This window comes from Vanacampus margaritifer, chromosome 1 (assembly GCF_051991255.1).
Source record: "Vanacampus margaritifer isolate UIUO_Vmar chromosome 1, RoL_Vmar_1.0, whole genome shotgun sequence".
Classification (NCBI taxonomy): domain Eukaryota; kingdom Metazoa; phylum Chordata; class Actinopteri; order Syngnathiformes; family Syngnathidae; genus Vanacampus; species Vanacampus margaritifer.
In genome coordinates, this window is record NC_135432.1 from 58,882,778 (window position 1) to 58,894,955 (window position 12,178).

The 12,178-nt window shown below is 39.0% G+C and overlaps 2 protein-coding genes across 4 annotated transcripts; one reads left to right on the top strand and one right to left on the bottom strand.

The window, feature by feature from the left end:
- Nucleotides 1-1,865: 1,865 nt before the first annotated feature.
- itgb1bp1 (integrin beta 1 binding protein 1) lies at nt 1,866-9,311 on the bottom strand. 3 transcript variants are annotated; one of them, XM_077557554.1, is made up of 8 exons: nt 9,271-9,311; nt 8,195-8,299; nt 4,200-4,317; nt 4,018-4,096; nt 3,811-3,941; nt 3,616-3,708; nt 2,494-2,643; nt 1,866-2,408 (listed from the first exon to the last, which is right to left on the bottom strand). In XM_077557554.1, the coding sequence occupies exons 3-8, from the start codon at nt 4,269-4,271 to the stop codon at nt 2,337-2,339; spliced, it is 597 nt and encodes a 198-aa protein (XP_077413680.1). In that variant the 5' UTR covers nt 4,272-4,317; nt 8,195-8,299; nt 9,271-9,311; the 3' UTR covers nt 1,866-2,336. The 3 variants fall into 3 exon arrangements, with proteins under 3 accessions (XP_077413680.1, XP_077413672.1, XP_077413664.1); XM_077557546.1 differs by lacking the exons at nt 8,195-8,299; nt 9,271-9,311 and adding an exon at nt 6,671-6,802; XM_077557538.1 differs by lacking the exons at nt 8,195-8,299; nt 9,271-9,311 and adding an exon at nt 4,893-5,098.
- Nucleotides 5,264-12,157, top strand: LOC144043636 (cleavage and polyadenylation specificity factor subunit 3). The gene is made up of 18 exons (XM_077557488.1): nt 5,264-5,438; nt 5,535-5,598; nt 5,701-5,798; nt 6,024-6,152; nt 6,228-6,405; nt 6,478-6,567; nt 6,659-6,809; nt 7,886-8,061; nt 8,208-8,366; nt 9,297-9,443; nt 10,433-10,585; nt 10,743-10,851; nt 10,914-11,012; nt 11,086-11,180; nt 11,255-11,342; nt 11,460-11,526; nt 11,605-11,701; nt 11,792-12,157. Exons 1-18 carry the CDS (start codon nt 5,368-5,370, stop codon nt 11,915-11,917), a joined length of 2,097 nt encoding a protein of 698 aa, XP_077413614.1. The 5' UTR covers nt 5,264-5,367; the 3' UTR covers nt 11,918-12,157.
- The last annotated feature ends 21 nt before the right edge of the window (nt 12,158-12,178 follow it).

Sequence of the window (12,178 nt, forward strand, 5' to 3'; positions counted from 1 at the left end):
TTCTTTTAGTTATGTGTCGGAGATGACAACATTTTCCAGTAGTACATGAATGCAACATCCTGGTTAAATTGTCCTTTAAAATAATGTGTTGAATGAATGAATTAAAACATTCATTCATAATATTTCCTCCATCTTTTAAGCTTATACCACGCTATGACAAAATAGTGCTGGGAGTCTAGAAAATATGATTCAAAGAACTGTATAACGCTGTATTTGATATAGATCGTGTTTTAATCAATACCATGGGGGAATTAATGATGTTATTGACACTATGTAGTTAGATTCCATGCTATGATCGAATTTTGCTGACAATGTGTTACGGATATGCATGCTTTTGTATTTATCCCATGAGGGAAATAAAGTTTATGTATACTTCCTGTATGCTCTGCTCTATGCATTTACCATTACTTAAATGTATCAATAGAGACACAGAAACACAACGGTGTTCATTCACTGTAATGCAAATCTCTGTGAACAGTGAAGAACTGGATGAACAGGATCTACGCTAAAGCTGGTATTAAGACATTACACGTCGTATGCCCCCCCACACACACACACACACTTTTTTTTTGCCTGAATAAACTAGGGTAATAGAATAGCAATACACACAGCTTGTCATTATTTACCAGACTTATATTCTTGTCTCAGAGTACTATTTTCCCTTGGTTATACGTTTTAAAACAATGTTTCCAAGTTCCAACCCAAGGCAGGGCTGGTTATAAATAGCATGAGAGCAGCTTAGACAGCCTTCAAATCAAAAAGTGAACAGTGCTGTTCGCACATTCTTGCAGTTCTGCAGTGTCTCCTGGCAAGCTGCTAAATGAAGCGGCCCAGATTTGGCCTGACCCTGTCTGGCACAAAGGCCTCATCCGCCTTATGAAATGACAATGTAGACACCTCGACAAATATCTGCTATCCAGATTCATAGTTGCTCAGTTAGAGGGCAGCAGAATATCCGGCTTTCCACCTGTCTGCGTCAATAGCCTAAATGTAGTCACACATAAAATGTGCCTAAAAAGTCAAACCAAACTTTATTGCTGGCTTTGACATAATCAACAACATTTGGAGCAGTGTATGAGCATTAGCATGTATACATTTTACAAGTGAAAGCTCATGTCAATAAAATGAAATGTTAAAAATATTAGCTAGGTTCTCTGGACATTTTCACGTCAGTCATAAACTATTTTGCATTATTTCCAAATGATTTTTTTTTCATAACGAATTACTTGCGAGACTCTACTTCACATTTCTCTAAATACTAAATGTTCCAAATTGATTAATGTATGTAATGTATTTGTCTATGTACCATGCATTTTTTCAGAAGCATGATATAAATTTACTTCTTCCATTTTCGGGGATTAGAATTTGTCATGTACAGCAAGGCGCTATCTTGCAAATCAAACCATAACATGTGTTCTACAGCAGGCAAAAAAAAAAAAAAACACCCAGTCCAGCTGAAACTCGACGCAATTAATGGCACCAAGTACAACCTGTTTAGAATATGCACACAATGTACATGACATTCTTGACTTGGAACACACCCACCTCGTTATGAGATACATATTGACGCAACACAATGTCATGCTCGCCAATGCAAGAGCCGTATCTTAGCAAAAAGAACAATGCTCAGTATGTACTAATAAAAGGCTATAATTTCCAGTGCAGAACTGAGATAGGGTTTTAATATTATGCAACTGCTATCTTTGTTTAGTTTTTTTAGAGAAATACTAGCTATTTTCTGGTTATTAAACTACAGTACTGTAGTGACTGTAGTCTATAAGTAAAGCATTATAAATCAAGAGCCCCCTCTGGTGGATATTTGAACTTCTATTAAAAACAAAAAAAGAAAGATGCTCAAAACAGGAAGAGTTTCACTCATTTAATGTCACATTTTCAAACAACAAATGGGTGAAAGTGGCAACGGCAGGAACATCAAATAAAAGATGACGTACCACAATTTAATTATGTCTATTATTATTGGTCACAAACACTAAACGGATGATATTAATAAATTCAAGTGTCAAAAATCGTACCCATATAGTTGCACCAAACTATTGCTGAATGCGTTTATACAAACTGTCACACTATGTACCACTTTGTGACGTATGTTGTACCAAATGACCGCTCGCCACAAATGCATTAAAATAAATGCAACTATTTCATTTTGTTCTCCAGCAGCTTTGATTTTGAACTCAAAAGTCCAAATTAGATTGTTTGTGTGGGTCGAGATAGACTCTATTGAGAGGGGGGAAAAAAAACTTGCTTCAAAGAGGAAGGGTTGCATTCGTCAGTCATAGTCGTCTCCTTTTGCCGGTTTTATTTTTCTCTCACCATCCTCAAGACTTGCCTGATGCGAGTGCACAGTCAAAGGAAGCTGAGAGCACCTTGCAGATGGACTGAGACTGCTCCTGTTAAACATTTTTAAAAAACAGACAATCAAGTATTTTTTTTATTTTTTATAGCGCATATATTTATTCATTCGCTGACACTCACATAGCTGTTGCACTGGTACACCCAGATGCTGCATCCCTCCTGCTCGGGGTCGGTGGTTTTGAGAGCCAGGAGGTTCTTCCCCGCGCCGAGGCCGTCGTCGTAGCACAGCATGCGCACGATCAGGTAGAGAGGGTGGCGATGCAACACATCCTGAAGGAATAATAATAATAATAATAATAATAATACGTTTTAGCTATCATACAAGCGTCAAAAGAAGTTATTGATGTACAACAAAACTAGATAGAAAATCATCCTGTCAGGTGAGTGGCTACATTTAGAAAAATGTAGTGCTTTGCTGCCATCTTGTGGCATCAAGAAGCAGTTAAAAACTTTTCGCAGCGTGTCAATTACTGGCGGATTTTTACTATTCATGTCAAGAAGTGTAATTCAAGTCAATACAATTGTATGTGTTCAGCCCAAGGTTATTTTAGTTAACTAAAACTAAAATAAAATAAAAACTGTTTCGTTAACGAAATAAAATAAAAACGAAAATGCTTTTTAAAAAACGAAAACTAAATGAAACTACATTTTACAAAGCTAACTAAAACTAACTATAATTAGAGCAAAAATGTCCTTCGTTTTAGTCTTTGGTAATCAATTTAATGCATGAGCCTTTGGGGATGATTTATTTTGATATTAACCGGTATAAGGACATTTGAAAGTGTGTCAAACAAAAGTGACGTCATCTAGCAGCAGCCAATAGAAAAGCACCTTCAGATGACGTTGCTTCCATGGTGTTTTTTTAAAATATTGCGCACAAGTAATACACACTTGAAAAAAACTTTTTAAAAACTAATACTAAAACTAAGCATTCATGTAAAACTAAAACTAATAAAAACAAACAAACAAATGAAAAATTCCAAAACTCTAATAACCCTGGTTCAGCCTTCATTAAAAAAAAAATTCCCTGTTTTGATTGGCTGCTTCATTCTTGTCATACAAGAATAAATATAGATGAGTATAGTCTTAAAAAACTTAACATTGTACTCAGCAGCTAAGATGGAGATATTTCCTCTGTCAATTAATATCATCACCCGGTAGTGATGAGATTACAAAAAAAGTGGAGTCAAACCTGAACTTATAGCAACAATTTAAAACACACAAACACTTTGGTAAACTCACACACTGGTCCAGAGAGGCCACTTTGACTCCGTGTTTCGACACAACTAAGATCATTTCCTCGTCTCCTGGCACAAATGGCAGCTTTCCATCTTGCTAAAAAAAAATAAATAAAATAACGTTTTTTTCTAATAAAGGGAGATTTGATTTCATACAGCTCTTGTACTGTACCTGATTCGATAAACTTTTTTTTTTTACCTGAGCGGCATCAATGTAGTTGATGAGGTCGAGAGGTTCCTGGAGCGTCTTGCTCATGTCAAACTGCAACCTCTCAATGGCTCCCACATACTTCACACGGAACTCTGCGCACGTTTCGGATGTGTTGTTTCCTAAGGTTATACATTTTGGGCACCCATGAGAGGAGGAAATTGAATACAAGTGCCCGGATGATGAAGTCCCACTGACCCGAGCACTTGGCGGAGTCCGTGTCGAGGCTGGCGACTGTGCTGGACCTGGATAAGCCACCCAAACTGGAGTCTACAGACTACGGAAGACCATAACATTAGGTACCTGCATGATCTAATGAAATACAAAAACGACATGCTTTTTTTTTTTTTTGTCGAGTTGAGCGAGTCTGGTTACCGTACCTTACTTTTGGTGCTGATCTCACTGCTCTGAGAGCTACTGCTGCTGTGGCGTTTTTTCACCTTGCGGAACATCTTTTACTTTCGCATCCTGGACCGCCGCTCGCAGCCCACCTCCAACCTAAACGCCACCAAACATTTTTAACATGTTGGAACTTGGAAGACTACGGAAAAGTCCTCATTTTGCTTGACAATACGTTTTATATGGGGTATATATTATTATGTTAAATCACATTTACTCGGTTATCTAATACCATTTATATGTATGTATTTTGTCACAAAAAACACATTATCTCCCTGTGATAACTACTATATTGTATAATACTGCATTCCTTTTTCATTTCCTTTAAAAAAAAAAAAGTTTATTCAATAACAATTCATTACATTGCTTCCCGCAGACCAAAAGCTGCCGTGGGTGCATGTGGCCATAAAATATTTAGGAGTCACATATCTGTTACACAATTCCCGTTAGCCCAAGTATAATTTATATTCGCAAATTACATGTTATGGCATGAATAACTCTGTTGTGGCCAGCGCCTAAATTTAGTAACGAAAACACTAAAACCGAGTAAAACCGTTCATTAGTCGGTAGTCACATCCCACGCTCAATGTCGCTTTCGTTTCAACGCTGAAGTTGGTTAACTTTCACTCCCTTGAATGCCTGCAGTTATTAAAATAAATTCAGCACGTGCATACCTATCCGCAGTGATGACGCGTCAGTGTACCGTTAACATAACTTCGTTGATCACCCTGCCTGCCTTCAACCAGGCGTTTGTCGGCTTTTATTCCTACGACTTTAGCTTCTCGAGGAGTTTCACAGCCTCCACCCAACGTTTCTTAAAGGGACCTACCCAATTTAAGCCCGTAACGGCTCTAAAAGTAGACTGCTTTCACTAGAGCTGAACATTAAACCAATAAACCTGTAATTGTTTTTACTTTTGATATACTGTGAAGTATTATATTATAATTTGTCCTAAAATACACATTATTCTGGCACGGAACATTTATTCCGGAACTTCGCTATTTCCTCTTATTCGTATCGGCGGTGTTTTGAGAGACGACCGGAAGTGTCCCGTTTGTCAGAGGGACCGCCTCCTCATTCATTTTCAAAACATTGCGCTATGATTTTATTGTGATCGTTGTCATTTTTACACTGTGCTTTTCGGTAGATATGGCTTCAAAACGCAAAGTGGAGGTGGTCGTCCCGGCAGAGGAGAGTGACCAGCTTCATATTCGTCCGCTGTACGCTGACAAATTAATTAATTATGTATTTATATGATTGTATCTCTATGTAAATTAATGTTAGCTAACGTTATTTTTTGTGTGTATTTTCTTCAGGGGTGCTGGGCAGGAGGTTGGGAGGTCTTGTATTATCCTGGAGTTCAAAGGAAGAAAAATTATGGTAACTATTTATTGTAGCCAATATTTTGACAGCTAAACGGGGGGAGAGAGAATATATGTGTGTTTAGAGGCTATAATTTGTTTTCATTTGTGTGTTTGTCAGCTGGACTGTGGCATCCACCCTGGCTTAGAGGGAATGGATGCCCTCCCCTACATAGACTTGATTGACCCCGCAGAGATTGACCTGCTGCTCATCAGCCAGTGAGTCTCTCTCGTATTTTTTTCAGGATAAGGAATTTGCCCTTTTTTTTTGAGTTGCAAATAAGACCGCATGCCGTACCATGCCTGGATCATGTTTTCATCTAATTAGGATAGACCCGACTATTTATATACAAGCAATTAAAAAGTCAATTTGATATACTGTACTAAATGTAACTTTTGAAACATACAACGTGGGACTAAATATTACATTTGTTTTGTCTCCAGTTTCCACCTTGATCACTGTGGGGCTCTGCCTTGGTTCCTCCAGAAGACCAGCTTCAAAGGCAGAACCTTCATGACCCACGCCACCAAGGCCATCTACCGCTGGCTCCTGTCCGACTATGTCAAAGTCAGGTAAGTTACGAAACCCTTTATTCGAGTTTAAACTACAATACACCTGTAATTTGTCCTCTTTTTTTTTTTTTGTAGCAACATTTCTGCAGACGACATGCTATACACCGAGACGGACCTGGAGGAGAGCATGGATAAGATTGAGACCATCAACTTCCATGAGGTCAAGGAGGTGGCGGGGATCAAGTTCTGGTGCTACCACGCCGGCCATGTGCTGGGAGCGGCCATGTTTATGATTGAAATAGCCGGTGTCAAGGTAGCAGCTTTGAATTGACTATAGAGTACTATTAAACAATTGAAATAAATGTTTATTCTGTTCCTTACAAAGCTGCTGTACACTGGAGACTTCTCACGACAGGAAGACAGGCACCTCATGGCGGCTGAGATCCCTAGCGTCAAACCGGACATCTTAATCATTGTACTATCCCGAAATTCAACATTTTTCCCCCAAAAAAATTTTTTCCTTGATCTTGAGGTGACCAAAAGTGTTTTTAATTGTTCTTGTGCAGGAGTCCACCTACGGCACGCACATCCATGAGAAGCGTGAAGAGCGCGAGGCTCGCTTTTGTAACACGGTCCATGACATCGTCAACAGAGAGGGCCGCTGTTTGATCCCCGTGTTCGCGTTGGGGCGAGCCCAGGAACTGCTGCTCATACTGGGTGAGACAATGTTTGGAATTATTGTCAGTCTCAATACTTTCACCATTGACCATTTTTACATAATTTAGTCAACAGGAACAATCGGTAGCAGTTTCTAGCATCTCAAGTCAACTTTATTTATAAACAGTAGCTGTTACTTATTTAAGCTGTATTCATACAACAGACATTAAATATACAGTATTTAAAATTACTGTTATGCTAAAACAATATACTGGAACAGTGAAACCTTCAAAGTTAAGTCAAACTCTCAATGAAACCATCATGTGCGATAACATACTTAGAATATTTGTTGCCTTGTTGTTAATTTAGCCATTAAAATAGTAATTGAAAAAAAATAAATTTAAATGTATGCATCTTATTAAACAATCAATTACTTGATTAATTGTAAATATTGAAATAAAAACAGTCAAATATTTCATACATTTAAATTATTTTATTAACTCACTGACGGCTATAAACGTAAAAATATATTTTAACTATTTCTATTAATATAATATGTTTTCCCACTTTTGCTGAAAACCTAGAATTTTTTTATTGTACATGAAATTTGTGATTAACTGCGGGTTAATTATGATTAAAAACTTTAATCGCCTGACGCCCCGAATTTTTTATAATATTTTCATTCTTTTTTCTTTTTTTTTTTATTCAATCACTGCCGTTGACGGCTATAAACGTCAAAAATTCATTTGAACTATTTCTATTAGTTTAACATTTTTTTTCCACTTTTGTTAAGAGTATGAAAACCTAGAATTTTTTTATTGTACATTTAGAACAAATATAAATTGTGATTAATCAGGAGTTAACTAGTGAAGTCATGTGATTAAATAATTTTTTTTTTAATTAATCGCCTCTTGCCCCTTATTTTGAATAATCTTTTTTTTAAATAAATTTATGGCAGTGAATTAGTTAATAATGAAATGTTATTTAATTAATTATAGATAACTATTAAAAAATAATTTGAATAATTTGAAACTATTTTACACTCACATTTTTTTCTACGGTTTACCTGTCCCATCTGTCTAATGGCAAAATCAAATGTCACTTTTTTTTTTCTTTCTTTTTTTTCAAACCTTCAGACGAGTACTGGCAGAACCATCCGGAGCTCCACGACATCCCCATCTACTACGCCTCGTCCCTGGCCAAGAAGTGCATGGCCGTGTACCAGACCTACGTCAACGCCATGAACGACAAGATTCGCAAAGCCATCAACATAAACAACCCTTTTGTCTTCAAGCACATCAGCAACCTCAAGGTAAAGGCGAGCTAGTCAGTGATGTACAGTGGCTAGGAAAAGTCTACACACCCCTGTTCAAATGCAAGTTTTCTTGTGGGATGTTATTCTCATATTTTGGGGGGGGGGGCTGGATGAAAACTGACCCAGGCACCTTAAAATTGTAGAGCATGGACCACTTTGACGACATCGGCCCCAGTGTGGTGATGGCGTCCCCTGGCATGATGCAGAGCGGCCTCTCCAGGGAGCTCTTTGAAAGCTGGTGCACAGACAAGAGAAATGGAGTCATCATCGCCGGCTACTGTGTGGAGGGAACGTTGGCCAAGGTCAGCTGGCACCATTTTCCCCACATGAGCGCATACATGTGCATGTCAGTGTGAGAAAAGTTCATTTCGTACGCTTTTTCAGTTTGTGAAGGGAAACTTGTGAAAATATCCATTGAAGATAGGAGAAGAGTTTTAAGAAGTCCAATTTCTACATTAAAAATGTTTATGTAATGTTAAAATTTCTATAGATTTTGAATTTGGGGGATTTGGAAAAGTTTTTTTTTGCGTATTAGGACCACGTATAAATATATTTTTTTTAGAGGGCAGGGGCAATATTCCGAGAAAAAAACTTGCAAATTTGCCACTTCATAACTCACAAATTTATGAGTTTTTTTCTTTATAAAGTGGCAAATTTGCGAGAAAAAAACTCGTAAATTTGCGAGTTTATTAAGTGGCAAATTTGCGATAAGGACAAATACACGTAGCATAGCTATAGTCAAATCATGTGAGGATTCGTTGGTGTTTAATGGGATACTGTTTACAAAATGAAAAGGCAGGATGAAGACGGATTCATTCTTAAATTTAAACTTTACTCGTCATTCACCGCAGCTAGAGCGACAACACTTCCTGATCCCCTATCAGCTGACTAACACTAACCAATCAGATGCTAGCATACTTTAGGTAAATGCTAGTGAATGGCGGAGAGCAGCAGATTCGACACATCAACTTAGATACATGTACAAAAAAAAAAAAACAACACCAACATGTAAATAATAATTCTGGAAACATAAATATACATTTGAACAAATTAACTTAAATGTTTGATCGTACAATTAATATTAGTAATTGATCCGTCTGGTATTTCTAGCTATAATAGCATAAACAAAATGTGATCACTACCAGATACTGTCGCTGATGTTAGTATGCAGTATTTCATGCGCATATGAATGTGAACGCAACTCACAAGTGGTGACCGCGTTTGTTGCGCAGCACATCATGTCCGAGCCGGAGGAGATCACCACCATGTCAGGACAAAAGCTGCAGCTGAAGATGTCGGTGGACTACATCTCCTTCTCGGCCCACACTGACTACCAGCAGACCAGCGAGTTCATTCGTGCTCTTAAACCTCCACACGTGGTAGGGAAGCATAACAAAAAAAAAAAAAAAGTATGAACTAGTTAGCTACACACACAGGGCAACATATTACGTTTTTTTTTTATATATATATATAGCTATACAGTGCTTTGTGAAAGTATTAGCTCCTCTTGATTATTTTATTTTTTTTTACATTTTGCCACATTGCAGGCATCAAACAAAGATTAAAAATTTAAAACAGAACAAAATGTTTTTTACAAAATACCTGAAAAGTAGTTCATGTGAAATGATTACACCCCCTTTTCTCTCAGTGCAGCCAAACAAAATACCTGAAAAGTAGTTCATGTGAAATGATTACACCCCCTTTTCTCTCAGGGCAGCCAAACAAAAATACCTGAAAAGTAGTTCATGTGAAATGATTACACCCCCTTTTCTCTCAGTGCAGCCAAACAAAATACCTGAAAAGTAGTTCATGTGAAATGATTACACTCCCTTTTCTCTCAGTGCAGCCAAACAAAATACCTGAAAAGTAGTTCATGTGAAATGATTACACCCCCTTTTCTCTCAGTGCAGCCAAACAAAATACCTGAAAAGTAGTTCATGTGAAATGATTACGCCCCCTTTTCTCTCAGTGCAGCCAAACAAAATACCTGAAAAGTAGTTCATGTGAAATGATTACGCCCCCTTTTCTCTCAGTGCAGCCAAACAAAATACCTGAAAAGTAGTTCATGTGAAATGATTACACCCCCTTTTCTCTCAGTGCAGCCAACCAAAATACCTGAAAAGTAGTTCATGTGAAATGATTACGCCCCCTTTTCTCTCAGTGCAGCCAAACAAAATACCTGAAAAGTAGTTCATGTGAAATTATTACGCCCCCTTTTCTCTCAGTGCAGCCAACCAAAATACCTGAAAAGTAGTTCATGTGAAATTATTACACCCCCTTTTCTCTCAGTGCAGCCAACTGACCCCAGAAGTGTATTTAAGTGTCTAGTGCTGTCGATCGGTTAAAAATGGCATCTTGCCGCCCTCAGATCTTGGTCCACGGCGAGCAGAACGAGATGGCGCGCCTGAAAGCGGCGCTTATCCGAGAGTACGAGGACAACGATCAGGTTCACATCGAAGTCCACAACCCCCGTAACACAGAGTCTGTTACCCTCAACTTCAGAGGAGAGAAACTGGCCAAGGTTATTAAACGTCATTCATTTCGTTAGCTTGCACAGACGTAATGAAATATATCATATTGTGACAGTAATGAGTTTTAAAAAATGTATGCTATGAGGCTACGTGTTGATGGTTTGATTAGCTTTCATAGCCTTGATGTGATAGCGCTGTTGTGTTCAGGTGATGGGCTCTCTGGCGGATCAGAAATGCATTCAGGGTCAGAGGGTGTCGGGCATCCTGGTGAAGAAGAACTTCAACTACCACATCCTCAACCCTTCGGACCTTTCACGTGAGTCACCGACCCACCCGTCATGCCGCACGGTACGTTGTCAACATGCTAGGTTTTTGCAGTGTATACAGAGCTGGCCATGAGTACAGTGAAGCAGACGCAGGCCATCCCCTTCACCGGACCCTACTCGCTGCTCGTCTGCCACCTGAGGAACCTCACAGGTGAGCCTTCGTGCATGCATTTGACATTTATCTGCAGATTTTGCACACTCAAAAAAAAACTGGTTGACTATAGGTGACGTGGAAGAGCTGGATGGAACCGAGAAGAAGACGCTGAGGATCTTCCAAAGTATCACTCTGATCCACGAAGTGGGCATGGTTCTGCTGGAGGTGAGCGCCGGGGACGCTCGTCGGCGAACATCGGTTGCGCTGCAGTCGTCCGACTTCTCCTATTTTGCTTTCAGTGGATTGCTAACCCGCTCAACGACATGTACGCCGACGCCATCACCACCGTGGTGCTGGAGGTCCAGTCCAATCCAAAGGCTCAGAAAGGTTGGGACTAGTTGTTGGTAACAGGACTTGAGATGTCTAATTATTTGCTTTGTACGTTCCTGAAAAAAAAAATTATTCGTTAAATCTAGTCTAATAGTAAATCACTTGTGTGTTTAGTCATGGAAACCCAAAGTTCCATTTTAGACATGGACGTCTTTCAGAGTCGACTAGAAGTCATGTTACAGTGAGTAGTGTGACATATTTACAGTCCCCGTTGTCATGATCAGAAGGGTTAAGTCAGCTTTGTTTGGTTTGGTTTCAGGGACATGTTTGGACAGGACTACGTGGACATCAGCGATAGTCAAAATATCTCGGTGACCGTCGACGGCAAGTCGGTGAATATTTGCCTGGAAACGCGGGTGAGACGCTTTCATATTGCGCGACATTGCTTCGCACCTAAAACGGGTGACTTGTCGTTCCACCCAATTTACCCATTTCTCCCACCCCAGTCGGTGAGCAACGAGGATGAGGACACAGAAGACGATTCCCTGAGGGAGCTGGTGGAGCAAGCCGTGCATCACCTCTTTGATGCCCTTAACCCGATCACGTCATTCACGCCATCGCTCAAGTCTTGAGTTGATGGCGTTTTTGAAGTGACACTTAGCATTAGCTCCGGATAACACTAAGTCACGTTGAAGAGCTCATAGATCATTGTCAGTATCTTTAACATGTTGTGTTGTTCTTTTTAACATGCAAGCAGTTCTATTTATTTGTATTTATAGTATTTATATGTTGCTAAAAAAAAAAATGTGCACTGACTTGTGTTTTAACCCTTAATGTGAATTTCTAATTGAACTAAATGGTCAGTATTTAACAACAAACTAGTGTCAAGGGTC